General features: G+C 40.0%; 1 protein-coding gene and 1 long non-coding RNA gene across 7 annotated transcripts in view; one reads left to right on the forward strand and one right to left on the reverse strand.

Annotated features, from left to right (window-relative positions):
- Positions 1 to 4,730, forward strand: part of LOC109435883 (uncharacterized) — a 77,065-nt gene extending 72,335 nt beyond the window's left edge. For all 5 annotated transcript variants that reach the window (XR_012495953.1, XR_012495950.1, XR_012495954.1 and 2 more), the window contains 2 exons: positions 2,188 to 2,349; positions 2,460 to 4,730. This is a non-coding gene — a long non-coding RNA (uncharacterized LOC109435883). The remainder of the gene's footprint in view (positions 1 to 2,187; positions 2,350 to 2,459) is intronic.
- Positions 1 to 16,870, reverse strand: part of CASR (calcium sensing receptor) — a 67,067-nt gene that overhangs the window by 15,674 nt on the left and 34,523 nt on the right. For both annotated transcript variants that reach the window (XM_019714025.2, XM_019714026.2), the window contains exons 2-4: positions 12,359 to 12,785; positions 9,718 to 10,024; positions 4,811 to 5,695 (exon numbers count right to left, since the gene is read on the reverse strand). In XM_019714025.2, the coding sequence (XP_019569584.1) occupies positions 4,811 to 5,695; positions 9,718 to 10,024; positions 12,359 to 12,543 (1,377 nt within the window). In that variant the 5' untranslated portion in view covers positions 12,544 to 12,785. The remainder of the gene's footprint in view (positions 1 to 4,810; positions 5,696 to 9,717; positions 10,025 to 12,358; positions 12,786 to 16,870) is intronic.

Genomic DNA, 16,870 nt, shown 5'->3' on the forward strand with positions numbered 1-16,870 from the left:
TGGGAGGAATGTGAGGAAAAAGAAAAAATAAGTAAAGGGGAAGAGAAAGTATAAAAGCTAATAGAAAGACAAATGCAGGAGATAATATATGGACACAAAAAGACTAACAGGCTCACAAGGAAAACTAAACCATGAGGAAGACATACTGAAAAAAGGACTAATACGTATAACATGCACTCACTCAGATGGTCACATATTATCTTTGATGTGGTAATATTTCCATCTTGTGGTCTTTTAGAATATTCCCTCTAAACTCAAACTGTTGCTCAGTATAAGTATATATGGGGATGACCCATTGGCTGGTACTTTAAGGGTCAATTCAGTTAAGCCAAGACTAGAAACTAGAAATCCCCCACTCTTGTCTAGGATTTCCAGCTCTTACACAAGGCATCACTTCTTAGCCAGAGGGAAAGTGGCATGGGATGCACAAAGCACCCTCTTCACACAGATAAAGAGATACAATTCACACAGATAAGGAACCTGCCTATTGTTTCTTGCCCACTTCCTGTGCTGAGTGTAGGGAAAATCTTGGACCAATTTCCTTTTCCAACTTCAGCCATATTTTCTTGTCTCTCCTCCATCTCCTCTAGTTCTCAACCCAATTCATCTACCCTCTCCCAACCCTCAACAGAACCAGCAATTCCTGGAAAGATTAATTTTGTTTGGCTTTTCTTATTACCATGGTTGTCATGATACCTGCCTGTTTTTTGTCTACTGAGTGGTTGGTGTAAGGTGGAGGAAGGTGAGGAGCGTGTCTTGTGCACAATCATCGTGAGAGAAGGAAGAAGGTAGTTCCATACTTACTTCCATGATGTTCCATTCAAACTTGATTGTTGGGCATATGGCCCAGAGCCTAGAATCACCCTGATCACCATCCAATCAGAGCCTAGAATCACCCTGATCACCATCCAATCAGAGCCTAGAATACCCTGGCCGCAGTGATCAATTACAGGATGGGTTGTTAGGTTGAACCATTCTCTGCAAAGGAATCCAGGTAGTGTTGTCAGGCCAAATTAACTAGACTGCGACTCATTGGTTCATTTATTCTGCATACATTCAGGTGCCAGCTGTTCTGGACACTGTGCTGAACAATACAGACATGGTTCCTGCTCTCAGGAAGCTTAGAGTACTGCAGTGGAGGAGTCAGAGTGAAGATAGCTGAGGAGCAGTGCGAGGAGGGCTTGGGGTTCCCATGGAGGCCAGGAGGGAATTGTGTCGTTTGCTCATAAATTACCTGTTAGTGTTACTTTTAAGGCATATGAGTTGATTGATGAATTTTAGGGGGAAAAGGTCAACACAACAAAATTGTAATTGATCTTATTTAACCAGAAGTTGAATTAATAAGAATCTATTTCAGTCAACTGAAGAGTTGTGGAAACTTAAGCTGGGTACATAAATGGCAAAGATGAGGAAGAAAGAATGGTCAGAGTGTATGTGGGGGAATATGATTTGAAAAGATTTTCAGGAGAGAGTGAATTTTGAAAGAGCTAAAAGTTTGTGGTGGATCATGATACAGGAGACAAAAATTGATGACTCTTCAGTTGTGGGCTAGTACCTAAGCAAAAATACTATGCCAAAATCTAATTAGTGCTTTGTGGGGAGGTGCCAGTCAGGTTAGCTTATAAGAGAATTGAAAGTGGGGTGGAATTCCAGGCTGAGATATTTGGATTAGATTGTATAGATTGTATGGGTGATGGGTTTCCATGTACATTTTCATAATGAGTGTGACTCATTGCTGGTCCATCTTCTGGTAGATAGCGACATGGCCAAGATCTTAAATTCCAGAATGCCCACCCAACTTTTTGCATTCCTGAGGCTCAAAGGAGACGTACTGCAAGCACACAGGACATTTTGGCCAGTGCCCACATGTTATTCCTTCCCAGAGCTCTGACCTTATTTTCCTGTCTGTTTCCTCTGGATGAATTGTGCCAGACCGTGTGTGAGTCAGGAGGTCACATCTTTACTTGGACTAGGGTCAGCTGAGGTGTCTGTGTAGCAGACACTTTGCTTTTGGCCGCTTGCTTCTCTTTCCTCCTCCTTTTGGTAACAGCATCCTGATTTAACTTTGGGATCCATTCCCTGCTCTACTCTCCGTCTACGTAGTTTTGGAGGACTCCCCTCCTAGCTTTAGGGATGGATATGTGGCTCTGGACTGGTCAATCAATGTGGCTTTTGGGACTTTTACAGGAGATCCTGGGAAATAAGAAGAGCTGAGCAGTAAAAATTTTATGAACCTGGAGCTGCTACCGAGGCTGAAAACTGCTAACCTTGAAAAATAAGGAACAAAGAAATAGAGATGAAAGCATTGAGCTGTACCTGGAATACTTCTGAGATTTTCAGTATTATGAGGTACTAATAATGTTCCTTCTTCTGTTTAAGCCAGTTGGTTTGGTTTTCTTATTGCATGCAACTAAAAGTCCCAGTCTTGAGCACAGCCTAATTCTTGGCTTTGTTCTCAGATGTCCAAGCTTTGATCTTGACCATCTGGATCTTACTTCCTTGTCTGGGAGAGGAATCACTGAAGAGCAGAACTGTCAAATTACCCGCTGGAAGCCTCTTTTCCCTTCCACCCCACCCTGGTCCTGCAGGCTTTTCAAGAGCTGGAGTCCTCCTTCCAGGGGACATGGAAGGGAAGACAGGAAAGACAATAATATTTACTCAAAGACTGCCCCTTTATTCCTCCTTCTCAAAACTCCACACCTTAGCATCATTGCTTCTGAAGTCTTGTTGGCCTTTGACCTTCATTAGAGCTCCTCTTTGCCTTAATGAAGGGTGTGTGTGTGTGTGTGATGCAGTGCAAGGAAGGAAACTAAGTACCTCATAGTGATTAGAAACTTTAGCAAACAATGATATCTGAGTGAGATTTCTTTTCCCCACACAAGAAGGGCTCAGAACTTACAGGTCCCGGCTCATTCTACCAGCCTAGACAGTCAGTCGTCATCTCATGAGGATCCCTAAAATGACTGACACAGGTGGTACATTTTTTGTTTCTTGGTATCTTTTTCCAAGAGTCTGTGGTGATTGGGTTCTGTTTTAATGATTTTTTGCCTAATTAATTGATTAATTAGAGTCATATTGAAATCCTACTATAATAATCACCATCTGTTTAGAGCTTAAAAATTTACAGATTTCTGTCACATATATCATCTCATGTCATCTTCAAAAGAATCTTGGGTGGAAAACAGGATCGCTATTAGGGCCATTTTACAGATAGATAGGCTGACTTAGAGCAGTGGCTTGCCTAAGATGATGCAGCTAGTATTATTATACATGGGGGAGTGGGATCACAAGCTGGAGGCTGAATCATTCAACTCAAATCAGGGATTCGCCCCCTCCCACCATTGCTATCATGCACTCTCTCCATAGGTCAATCTAGAACTGAGGAAAATACAAAAGGAGTGTAAAACTCCATCTGATTTAAAAATTAAGGTACATTCTTCTATCAGTGGACACCTAGCTTGCTTCCATATTTTGGCTATTGTAAAAAAATGATACAATTAACATAGGGGCTATCTTTTAGCGGATACCTTTTCAAATTAGTGTTTTCATTTTCTTCAGTTAGAAAGATGTGATATATATATAGATATGTACCTATATATATACACACACATACACAATGGAATATTACTCAGCAATAAAAAAGAATGGAATCTTGCCATTTGGAACAACATAGATGGACCTAGAGGATATTATGCTAAGTGAAATAAGTTGGACAGAAAAAGAGTAATACCGTATTATTTCACTTATATGTGGAATCTAAAAAAAAAAAAAAAAAGCAAATGAACAAAAAACACACAACAAAAACAGATTCATGGAACAGAGATCAAACTGATAGTTGCCAGAGGTGAGGTGGGAGGGGGGAATGTGTGAAAAGGTGAAGGGGAATATAGTCAATAGTATTGTGATACATTTGGATGGTGATAGATGATTACTACACTCAGTGTGGCGATCACATTGTAAGATATATAAATGTTTAATCACTATATTGTACACCGGAAATAATATAATACTGTATACCAACTATACTTAAACAAAAATAAAAAAATAAAGAAATCAAGACTATATATGTAAGACATGAATGGCTATGAACGATGTAAGTCAGTTCAGACTTTTATCTTTGGAAATTCTATGAAACGAAAAAAATGATCATGTCTCTCCTATGTGTAATTCAAAAATATAAAATAAGACTAAAGTATAATGAATGTTGGAATTCCACTTAAGTTCTGATTATTTTCTATTGTAACTACTTCTTTTTGAAATATCCAATATCAAATCCTTTTAAGGTGAGTTTTTTCTGTTCCCTTGATTTGCTTGTGTCCTAAGCTTAGTTGGCCTCTCAGGTGGTCCAGCACATTATATTGTGAATAATACAATGGCAGAAGTGGTGGCTAAACACAGTAGCACTAGTTTTATGCCCCTTAGTGAGTGGAACGTAATAGGTACTTAACAAATACTTGTTACTCACCACGGAACAATATCTTTAACTTAGCATTAGAAAAACATCCTGCACTCAGTACTGAATCTGTTCCAGGGTATTACAAACTTTTAGGGGCCACAGTCTAGATATTCTGAACCACTGAACTAAAGAACAGTTGAGGCAAGGTTTTAAATAGATGATCAAATTAAATTACTATCAATTGTTCAGAAGTCAGTTGCTCAGATGTTTGAATAGGCAATTTGAATCCAAAGCTACACTTAGTGACCTTAGTTAGATATTGTCTTTTTGAAGTAACCATTTTATCTGTCTTGCCTGGATCAGCCCAACTCTGCTTTATTACAAAGAGAACTGCTATCCAAGTGAAGAATGTACCTGCCAAGCCTCAACCTTCTTGATGTCCGCACAGGAACCATTCGTGAAGAGCCCTCTCCCAGGTAAGCAGGTATATATATCTTGCAGGGCATGAGCAATGGAGTAGACTGCTAAGTAGACATTGTAGGATATCCGTAAGTGTGTATAATCCATGTAAGGGGTCTCGATACTGCTGATATTCTCATCTCCAGTACAGAGAGGTCTGAAGGCAGTGGAACTGTTGCTTATCCTGCTACCACTGTCTTCTTGACCTCTCAGGAAGGTGTCCATGGGTAAAGGTCCTTTAGCACCTTCTTGGAGGTGGCAATTAAATGTTTCTTCCCAAAACTCCTTGGCAAAACCATTGTGGACCGACTTCCTTGGATGGACTTTCTGCAAGAATTCCCGGAAACCTGGGATCTGCCCAGCCTTCAGGGCAAATCCAATGGTGCCTCCAACCACATGGAAGTACTCGGGCATGGCAATCAAGGAAGAGCTGGCCCAGGCCTCACTGGCCAGCCAGATCCTGCCAGTGATATTGCGCCGAACAATCTCCTTGATGAGGGGCTCAAGGTCTGGGCCACTGGAGAAAACGACAATGACTTTGGCTGTGGAATTCTGGATTACCTCTACCACCTGCTGGATCTCTTCCTCGTCAGAGTACTGGGAGATGAGTTCGCTGAAGTCAATGCAGATGTCCCTCTCCTCAGCTTCCTCGCGGAACTTCTCAATCCCTGGCCGGCCATAGTCATCATCAGCTGCAATTGTGCCCACCCAGTTCCAGCGGAAGTACTCGATAATGTCTGCCATGGCAGTGGCCTGGTGTTCATCATTGGGGATGGTACGGAGGAAGGACTTGAACTGATTCTTATTGCTGAGGAGTCTGCTGGAGGAGGCATAGCTGACCTGGAAAGAACACCGAACACAGAACACAGAATGAATGAGTGAGTGAGGTGCCGCGTGAACCTCAAGGCTATGTGGTGGTGGCTTGTTGAACATTCATTAATCTAATTTTTCAAACATGTTGTTTACTGCAGACAGGATGAAGGGTGAATGAAGACAACCAGAATCTATTCCTCTCCAGTGTGAACTCCCTAACACCTGTCAGTCTATTGGGGAGCATTCTAATTCCCAATGGGTGGGTCTTCACAATGCTACCTTCAAAAATGAATCTGGCCTTAGAGTCAACCCAACAGTAGGATCTATTTGTCCTTTCAAGGAAAGTCTTATGCACTGTTCCATACTTTCTCCTAACTTCCTCTGTACTGATTCATTGGTTACAATATACCCACGTACATATCTTCTGCCTGCTGGGTCCAGGCTCTGATGTGAACATTGTAGCTTCCCCTTTACTGTGATGAACACTCCATCCATGACTCACTTTGGGTAGGAATCAGGTTCCCTTTGGGTTATGAAGCTAAGGTCTAAAGAGGAGCCCCGAGGGGTTCCCCTTTCCTAGTCTGCCTAGTTTTTCTCCTCCTGTCTGTTTCTAGTCTCCAGCTATTCACTCTCTTCCCTCCCCTTGCTTCCCCTCTCCCACCCACAGTACTATAGATAAGTACACTCAATTGCAGTCATTCCTAAGATGTGTTTATTATTTAGGCTCAATTAGCCATTAGGTTCATTAGGCTCAATTCCTCTGTACCACAATAACAATGATCTACATCATTAAATACAGACAAGAAAATATCCTTTGCTCTCCTGGCTTCTCAGTGGGTTGGTTCAATCACCATCGAGAGCCCTGCCTTCTGTTCAATTTCAAGTGATGGCTGAGGTCTCTTGACAGGCTTTTGATGTGAGTCTCCAAAACCCAGAGGGGCTAAAAAGGAACCCTGGAGAAGCTGCCTAGATGTATTTCCACTTTCTAAGACATAGCCAGTTCTACATTTGAGCATGGATGTGGGCCACCAAAGAAAGAAAGCTCTACTGTTGATGGTGAAATATCATTGCCTGAAGAAGTATCCAAATATTATGTAAAGCATTTGTTAGTGCAGAGCTTCCCAACTTTTTTTCACATTGTGGCTAACAGAAAAGATGGGGCTGATGGAGGAGGCTGACCAACCTGGTATGTGTGTGTGTGTGTGTGTGTGTGTGTGTGTGTGTGTGTGTATGTCTCTGACCAGCCTCAGCCCCACCTGTACATCTCAGACATTGAAAGGATCAATGTCTTGGCAGGTTTTGGCCAATCTGTAGTACTCCTGTGTGTCCTGGCTCACCCATTAGGAAGCTCAAGGTTGTTGGACCATTTCTTCTGAAGAACAAAGCATTTTTATACTTAATGGAATTCCTTCTAGGTAATAAAGGAGTGTTTAACATCTCTTGTTCTCCAGTTTTCTATAGAGATTTAAAAATTCTTAGGAAAACCAAGGTGAAGAAATTTGGGGGAATGCCATTTTAGTACTTCTTATCAATTGAAACAATTAATTTTCTGTGTTCAGTGTTTTAAAATGAATTATTTCAATACGTTCCTTCTTATCAATGAATAGTTTCTACATCAAAAACATAAAAGGCATTAGTCTATGAAAAAATTTTTTCTTTTTTCTTTTTTTCAAAAGTTACCATTTATTAATCCTGTAATGTATTATCCCCTTTTTTAAAAAAAATTTATTGGGGTGACAATTGTTAGTAAAATTACATAGATTTCAGGTGTACAATTCTGTATTACATCATCTATAATGAAAGAACTTTTTCCTAACAAGAGCTTTGATTTTGGAAGTTATAATGTGAAATTGATGATTTTTTTCTTTGATCAGGAAAGAAAGATCTTGCTCTACTATGGAAGTTCACAGTAGATTTTCTTGCTCTACATGGAAGTTCATGAGATTAGTTAGATTAAGTAATTTGTTGAGATGTTATTGTTTTTTAGAGACCTCTATTTGCAGACCCAAACAACAGACTCCTGAATCAGGTTTTTGCAAATGGAAAACCTACTTGGGCATTTTGTAAATACATCCATCACTGCTTACTTCTTGATCTTTGAAAACTAGGATTTTAAAGGGAAAGAAATTTAAAAAACAAAACAAAAATATCTTCATGGATATGTTTCTCTTGAAGAGTGCATTTATAATATTTGTCAAGTTTGAGGATAAACACCACTTCATACGCAACCCCCCCAAAAAAACACCCTTAAAAACACACAAAATTTTTTTATTGTAAGAGGGGAGAATTTCATGAATGATTCAGAGAACTGTTTTAACCACAACTTGTTTTAGCTGGTCTGCTTGTTCCATCCACTTGGTGGCATGAGTGGCATAAAAAATAACACTGGGTTTCTGACTCCAGCTGGCAGAGTAGTGGTTCCCAACTCTGCTGCACATTGGAATTGCCTTGGGAGCTTTCAAAACTCCCAGTGCCCAAGCTGCATCTCACATCAATGAAACCAGGATCTCTGGGGTGTAAAACCCAGGCACCAGTATTTTTCAATCTCCCCAAATAGTTCCAACATGCAGCCATGGCAGAGAACCATTGCTGTAGGTATAATTACATTAATTTGACTGATAGTCATTATAGTGATCTCATCACTTTTATAATTTAAATTCAACTTAACCTAATCTTTCATCCAAACCACAAAACATTAAAACCTTCCCCTACATTTTCTTTTACTTGATGACAATTATGTCTTATGCCTGTTGGCCATGGGATAATGACAACCTACTGTACTGTATATTTAAAATAATATTGCACTATATGCCAAATTTAAAAGATTAATATTTGCGTCTTGCCCAACACATTTGCTGATAATGGGCTTTGTTAGATCATTTTAGCAGAAAACTTACAGAGCCAGGGCTTCCCCATGGGAAACACCTTTAATTCCCAGAAGTAAGGATTCGGGAAATGGTGACAAGATTTTCTCAGTTGTCACATGTATATAAAGGAATAATGGCTATCAGCAAGGAAAAAAAGACCTTGCAACATAGAAATGTGAATTTATCAAGGGTACTTTATAAATTCTAAATATTAGACATCAAAAAATAAATTTAAAGTGTGATTTATAATTTAATTTAAAAATTGACATAAGGGATATATCAAAATTGAGCTGATTCTCCCATTCACGGACATTTAGGTTGTTTCCAATTTTTCAGTATTATAAAATGATGTCATAGATCTATAAATATTAACATGAAAAAAGGTTTGCTCTATGGTGTTAAAGGGGGTGGAATCAGGTTATAAAATGGCATTTAGAGTTTGCTGTCTTTTTTTTCATGCAAAAAATATGCAAATTTGAACAAATGTTTATTAAAGCACTTGTTTCAGTGAATTCTTAGCATTTGGAAACGCAGACATGTCCCCACCTTGGCTGAGTTCCTGCCAGGTGGAAATGCTTCTTCATATACACTCCAGAAATATTTGTTGAGTGAAGTAGGATATTTTCCAGTACTAGAATGTGCAACATAGTGATGAAGTTCCTGTTTTGTGAGAAAATAGGCTCTGCCTCCCTCTGAGCTAAATTTTCAACGAGAGGATAGGGAGGCAGAGACTTTTAATGGAACAGGATGAGGGACATATTTGGGGTTTGAAAGGCTGGATTTACATCATATGGTCTCATTCCTTTTAGTAAAGGCAGTGAATGGTCATTTACTAAAAGAATAGATTGGAAAATAAAGAACTGAGCACTTTGGGGGGAAAAAAGACAAAGTTTTATGCAAGGTATAAAAATAAAGAAATAAAAGGTATATACAAAGTTTTATATAAGGTATGTTTAAATGAATTTTGGGAGAGTTGTGAAGGTCAGTTGATGTTGACACTGGGGTCTCAGAAATCCCAAATGGTCATGATCCAGTGCCTCAACTAATGAAAAGGTCTTTTGTGTCTGTGGAAAGCCAGAGACAAGAAAAGAGCAAACTGTGCGGACACAGGGCATGGCCGTCCTCCGAACCAGCTTCTCCTGCCCCCTGCCCACATTGCCCCATCTAAGAAGGCCTGGGTACCTGGGGAATGTAGAAGAGTCCCAGCAGGTTTGCCACCGCTGTGGAAATGCCCGAGCCAGTTGCTCCCACCACAGCGATAGTAGAAGGGATATGCTGTGAACAATTGCAGAACTCATCAAGGTTCAAAGAATCAATTTTGTTCTGGGCCACAAAACTCAGGGTGGCCTCCAAGGCTTTGGAAACGGTGTTGCAAGTGTCGAATATTCTGTATCCCAGCGTCATGTTGGGAAGAAGGGCCGGGCTGCTGTTTATTTCCTCTATGGCAAATATCATAGCTTGTAACCAGCGAAAGCCCCGGAAATTATACCTAGAAGAAAAAAGAAATGGAAGAAAATGGGAGGCTTTCTGGTTACCTCCCCATTAGAGTAAAGACTGGGCATAGCTGGGCTGAAATCGTGCGTCTGTTACTTTTTGGTTTCATGATGTTGTGTTCTTTGAGACTCAAAGTCCTCTCCGTAAAGGGGGATAAGATCTACCTCATACGGTGGCTGCGAACGTGAGATAATTATGCAAAATTTTCAGTATGGTGCCTCACACAGCGTTAGGGAGCAATAATGATGAAGACTGGTAATAGTAACAGAACGAGTAATTTGTATCTGCCTTATCCAGCAAAGAACTTGACGTTGCTGATATAAGATACTTTAGTAAAAGTAATACAGAGATTTAAAAAGAAAAAGGACCAGGGAAAATATAAATAGATTATGATTTTAATATGTGGGAGCCTAAGAATAATCTCAGATTTTCAAAGTCATAAATTTAGACCATGACATTCCTGGAGATCAAATTGGAAAGGGAAATGAGTGATGCCAACTTTGTAAACAAGCAGAAATATATTATGTATAGAAAGGCTGTTCACAAACAGTGGTTATTTCTGGGTGGTGGAATATGAGTTTTAAAATTGTGTGCCTTTGATTTATTGACACTTTCTATTTTTTAAAAAATGAGCATAGATTGCTTTTCAAAAAGCATTGTTTTGAATAAAAAACAAGCATATTAACAAAGAGAAATAGGGTCCGTGCCATAATTTTCACTCTCCTACGACTTGGCTCAGAGTGAGGGCTTGTTAAATGTGCGGAATCAGGGTTTCAGTGCCCAGAACAACTCCGCAGGTTCTTTCTCGTCATAGCGTAGGTTGCACCACTTGAACTCAGTGACAGGAGGTGAGAAATACAATCTGTTTTACTCCACCGCGTCGTTTAGGTTCCTAAAGGTCCCGATCTAAGTCACACTTTCAATGTGATGTTTACTCTTAGTCATTTCCTTTATGTGTGTTATTTAATTATTTGTTTTAAACCTACAAAGTTATGAAGAGATAGTACAGAATTTTTGATTACATAAAATATCTATGCTGCTAAACTGATTTTGCTGTCTTTGTTTAATATAATTAAAAATCTATCTTATTTAAGGTCAAGCTTCTTGCTTGATCTTAGCTGTGTATATGGCACATGCACAACTCTGTCCAGCAAAGTACAACAAAGAGGATATTTGTCCACAAGGGCTATGCAGAGGATGTAATCAACATCAGTGGAATTCTGCACTTAGTTTTTCTGCATTCATGGAAACATTTTATCAAATTTGTGAGCTCTCATTAGAACATAAACAGAAATCCAGTTTTGTTGGAACAGTCCTAGTTTTTATTTTCATTTTCCAGCTATCAGGAAGACCAAGGAAAAGTGCTGGATCGCTTTTGGAAGTCGCACATTTCAAAGAGAATGTGCTATTCTCACTTAGAAGATGGGTCAAAACTTGGGGGACAGTAATGGTCTCTGGATTAAGGGAGGTGATATGCAGCCCACTGTACTCTGCAGAAATCAGATTCTATTTGAAGGAATTGTGCCTTGTTTTAGATGCCACATTCTAAGAGTCATGATAAATTAGGGAGCATCAGATGGAGGGCAACCAGAATGGTGAGAGGTCTGGAAGTCATGTCATGGAGTAATTGTTTAAAAACTGAGACTATTTGGCCTGGAAAAAAAAAAAAAATGATTCAACGAGATACATTAGCTGTCATTAAATGGCCAAAAAGGGTCCAGTCGAATAAGATGGATTCCGTGCTTCTCCATCTGTGTTAGATATATTCTCTGTTAGCAGGGGGATTTCGGGTTTCTATAAGAAAGACTTTCTAATGGGAGTGGTTCTAAAAATGCTATGGGTATTTTGAAGATGCCTGGGTCATGCCAACCACTGAGGTTTCTTTCAACTCTAAATCCTTCAAAAACAAATAAGAGTGAGGCAGCCAATACTCAGCTATTACTGATCGTTGGGGCACTTACAGTCAGTGGGAAATATCACTACTCAGGTTTGAAAGACCTACAATTAATTTCCTTCTAGGTACTTAGTCTTCCATTAAGCAATACTGTTTCCTGGTGAACGATGATGACTCAGTTACCAGGCACATGCTCCAACAGGCTATGGATTTTTCTACTCAGTATCACTGACATTTTACTTTTGGAAAAATTTCCTTAAAAAATGGTGGTGGGAGTTGGGGATAATAAGCCTCAGCATGATTATCAATCACTATTTTTGAAAAGAGAGAACGAAGTTTGAAAACAAAAAATTATTTGGGGTTAGGTACAGCTTTTCTCCAACCATCCAACCACCCAGAAGAGAAGAGACTCTTTGACTTGGCTCCTTCCCTTACCTGATACATTCCACAGACTCTGGCCTTGACTTTAGATCTTGATCTTTGGCTGCTACTCCAAAATGAATAGGAAAGAGCCCCCCGAGGATAATGTCCCCTTTCTTCTGGGCTCGCTGGTCGGGCCCATAGGCAGAGGTGAGCCAGGTAAATGCCAAGAGGATGAAACAGCAGCTATAAAGTGCCATAGTTCTGCTTTGTTTTCAGGGAGAGAGATAGGAATGCTGGAAGTTCGGGGGCCCCAAGAACGTTCCCCCTTGGTGCAGTTCACTCCCTGTGGTGGGGGCACATGTCTACAGAGAGGTTAGTAACAGACTGGAAGTCGTGGTGTTTGAATTTCCATTTCTGCCTTCTCCATGGCAGACTAGTGAGGTGGATGGTCCTTGAGTCTTTCGAAGCCACATCATGTAGAGACTGTCTGTGGTGCTTTCTAAAAGGAAAGAGAGACAGAATGAATTCAACTAAGCTGGTTTAAATCAATGGCCTCTTTATTTCAGGATTTACCATCTTGTTACGATGACTGCAACAGAGGTGGTTCAGAATTTCTATTTGGAGAGGCTGAGGGTAGCAGGTGGAGAAGGCTGGCTTAGAATCTCATTTTTATAGCACTTCATGGAAGATACAGGAAACCTTAATTGCTCATATGGGAGAAGGACTGTGTTCGGTTATGAAGGCCACATTTTAAAGAGGCCATTGATCAGCTAAGGCCTCCACTGATGTTGCCACTGGATTTAAACTCATTCATTCTTCTGTGTAAATAATGCATGGAACTGGCATAGCAGTAACAATTCCTTGTATAATAATAATGTTAATGATACTTTACTCAGCACATAGGTTCTTATAGAAAATACAAAATGAGTCATAATTAAGTTTAAATCTGATTTTAAATCACAAAAACATATGGCAAAAGGCCACTTATTCATTATTTATTATGATAGCCCCGCTTTTTGAGCCTCCTCATCACAGGTTTCTGGCTGCAGTTTATAATATGACACACCATAAACCTCTGAAGAATAGTTCTTGGAAAGGACACAGATAAATCAAAAGTCGGGTAATGTTCTGCAAAGCTCAACAGCTGGATCTAAGAAAACGTCCTTTGGCTTAGCCTGATTGTCTTAGTAGGAACGCTCTGCTCTTCTCACTCCACACTCTTGTCACTCACTCTGTGGGTAAATTACCAATGACATATTGATGTCAGCTAACAATACAGCTTCTCCTGAGTTTCAGACCCAAGCATCAAACCATCAACTGGACGTCTCCACTTGGATGTCCCATAGGTGCTTCCAACTCGACAGGCTCTAAACTCACTTTCTCCCAAACTTGTTCCTCCTTCACCATTTTCTATCTCAGCAAATGGCAGGCCGTTCACAAAGACACAAAATAAGAAATCATCCTTGCCTCCTCCCTTTCTTCATAAATGCCCTTCATATTCAAACCACCACCAACTCCTGTAGATTCTACTTCCTAAATCTCTCTGGAATCCATCCACTCCTTCCCATTTCCAAGGCCATCTTAAGTCCACCAACATTTCTTATCTGGATTTTTGCAACTATTTCCCAACTGGTGCTCTTTCCTCCAGCTTTGTCCCTTTGCAGTCAGTCCACTTTGCAAATCTTTGGATGCCATGGAACAAACTGTTTGGAGCATAGGCTCTGGAATTAATCCTGGCTTTGAATCATAGTTCTACGATTTCCTAACATATGACTCTGGGCAAGTCACTTAACCTCTTGTGATCTCAATAACATAATGCACGGAGATCCACTAGCACAGTGCAACTAGTAAACTCATAGAAAATGCCAGCTGTAACGAGTACCTTTCCGGCTTTACTCTTGCTAGTCTTCACTTTGAACTCCACACTCCAGCCATAGTGAACTTTCTTCAGTTCCTCAAATACACCAGGCGACTTTTGAATTCCCCAGACTGCTCCCCTATTGGTCCCTCTGGCCTAAACTTTGTCTGGAAAACATCTCATTATCTTTCAGCTTTCAGATATCCATAACTTTGGGGGCATGGCTTGGAGAATTGTGGAGCCTTTGTGTGAGTGGAGAAAAGCACGCTTCTGGGGCAGACACAGTCTTGGGGCAAGCCATACCTACTGCGTGGGGAGTGGCATATAGGCTGTTTCTCCACTCATGCTAACTCCTCAGTTGTGCAGTCAGCAATGTACAGGACTCTTCAAGGAGGCCTTCCCTGAACACTCAGACCAGGCAGGTCCACCTGTAATAGCCTATTACATCTTGGAACTTGGAGTTCCTTTCTTGGAAGATTTATTACACTTTACTATAATTAGATGTGCAGATGTCTGATTTCAGAGCCTAAGCTCTTAAACATTGTCATACACTCCCTCTTTTCCCTTAGGATCTCCAACAGCGTTCTAGAAGAGGGTACTGAGCCCCATATGGAAGGAACACCCCTGCAGACATTCAATATTCATGGAATTGCCTCCAATAATGTCTGAACTTCCACAATCATCCTAGTTCTCTGACTCCAGTCCTGCTTTTGGCTTCATTCCTTGGACCTTGGTCAGATATTCAGTCATTCATATAGTAAGTATATGTGCTAAGGCCCGGGAATATAAGGTAACAAACACATGCACATTCCCTGTCCTCAGAATTCCCAGTCCAGGGGCAGGTACACTGGTGTAGAGGATCACAATTTACCTCAACATTCAGAAGTGAGAAAAAAAGTATTGTAACTTTGTTTTCAATGACTAAATTCAACGTTGCTCCCAGCACTTAGCATAGTATCTGAAATAGTAACTGCTGAATAAATGTTTGTTGAATGAATGTGTAAAAAAGAATTTTGGAAGGAGGTAGAAACTAGTACTTATTGAACCACTCATGATGTCAGGTCCTTTACACATCCAATATATTTAAACTTTACAACTGTATAAAGGGCAATACCAACTTTACTTTCTAGTTGAGGGAATAGATTCTCCAAATAGTCAGCTTACTCAAGTGAGAAATTCTGGCACTTGAATTAAGAATGCCTCAAGAACTCAGAATTTTAAGGAGTCCCATATAGTGCACTAAATTAGGAGAGGGAACATTATAATTGGCTAGGGTAAGTCACAAAGACCTGTTAAATTTTTCCTGTTAAAGATTAACTACTTGGAGAGGTTTATTAACTTCATTAGTCTATTCAAGAGGAAATTCATGGCAAGAAATAACAGATGAAGGAGAGATTTCATGTCAATTTGCAGTAGTTAATGCCACCAGTCTAATGTAGTTTCCAAACCACCCTTTTTAATCCAATTACCAGGGTCTAATTTGCTTTCAAAGCTGAGAATCATGCTAAATCCTCTCTCTCCCTTTCCTCCTATATCCATTCACTTTTTTTCTGTTGATTCTCCCACCTCTCTCCACTCTGCCTTCCCCTTTTCATTCCTGTTGCCATTACATCACCCTCACCCCAAAATTTCTTGTTGCAAAAGCTTTGTTTTCTTTCTCCCTTACTTCTTCCACCACCTAGATATGGACAACTAGAGTGGTACCAAGCATGATGATAGCAGAGTGGATTAAGAGTTGGAGTTTGTCATTGTCATTTCAGCCTGCAATTATTAGAATACAAAAGTTCTTGAATAATCACTAACACTTCAGTTTTAGTATCTACGGTAGACTTCTAATTGTATCCCTCATATCTGTACTCCTTTTATGCCACAGTAAAATAATTTTTAGCTGGATAAGTGGTTGTTCAAAATAAAAAGAGTACTTTCCCCAACTTCCTTTATAATTATGTGTGGTCATATGACTAAGTTTTGGCCAATGGGATGTAAGTTGAAGTGTCCTGTGGCAGCTTCCAGGAAACTTGGTTTAAGAGAGAGTTGGTGTTTGTCTTTTGTCTCTTCATCCCCCCATTCCTCTATTCTGCTGCATGGAGGTGAATGTCGCAGCTAGAACCCATCTTGAACCAGGAGCCATATCCTAGGGAATGATGGTGCCAGGAGCTGAGGATTTCATGGAGCAGAACCTCAATACCAGACTGTGCCTGGATTTTTATATGACAGAGAAAAAATGCTTCTCACTTATTAAACCACTGTTGTTATATTTTTTCTTATTGTGGCTATATTAACTGTATTTATCCATGAGTCACAAATAAACTCATTTCTGCTCCTTACTATAAGTTTATTTCATTTAAATCACATATAATTATGTTTGCCCTCCTGAAAAAAAAATGTATTGCAAACACAAGCTAAAGCTTTATTTGTTCTTTATCTCAATGACAGGTACATTTGGAAGAAGAAATGACCCATGGACCAGCTGGTTTCATGTTTATGTTTAGAAGGTCCTTGAAATCATGAGGAGCATTTCAGTATTGACAGGTTATTGATCACTGAGTTCCTCATCCAAGAGATGTGGAATTGGAGGTCAGGGCAGAGGGGTCTATAGTTCCACAGTTTTGTGATTTGTGTAAACTCATACATTATTTATTCAAAAAACATTTATTGAGCTCCTCTACGTGGTAGACACCAGGGAGTGCAAGGCACTCAGGAAAGAAAGTTGAGATTGTTGCCTT

Source organism: Rhinolophus sinicus, linkage group LG01 (genome assembly GCF_036562045.2).
Source record: "Rhinolophus sinicus isolate RSC01 linkage group LG01, ASM3656204v1, whole genome shotgun sequence".
In the NCBI taxonomy this organism is placed as follows: Eukaryota; Metazoa; Chordata; class Mammalia; order Chiroptera; family Rhinolophidae; genus Rhinolophus; species Rhinolophus sinicus.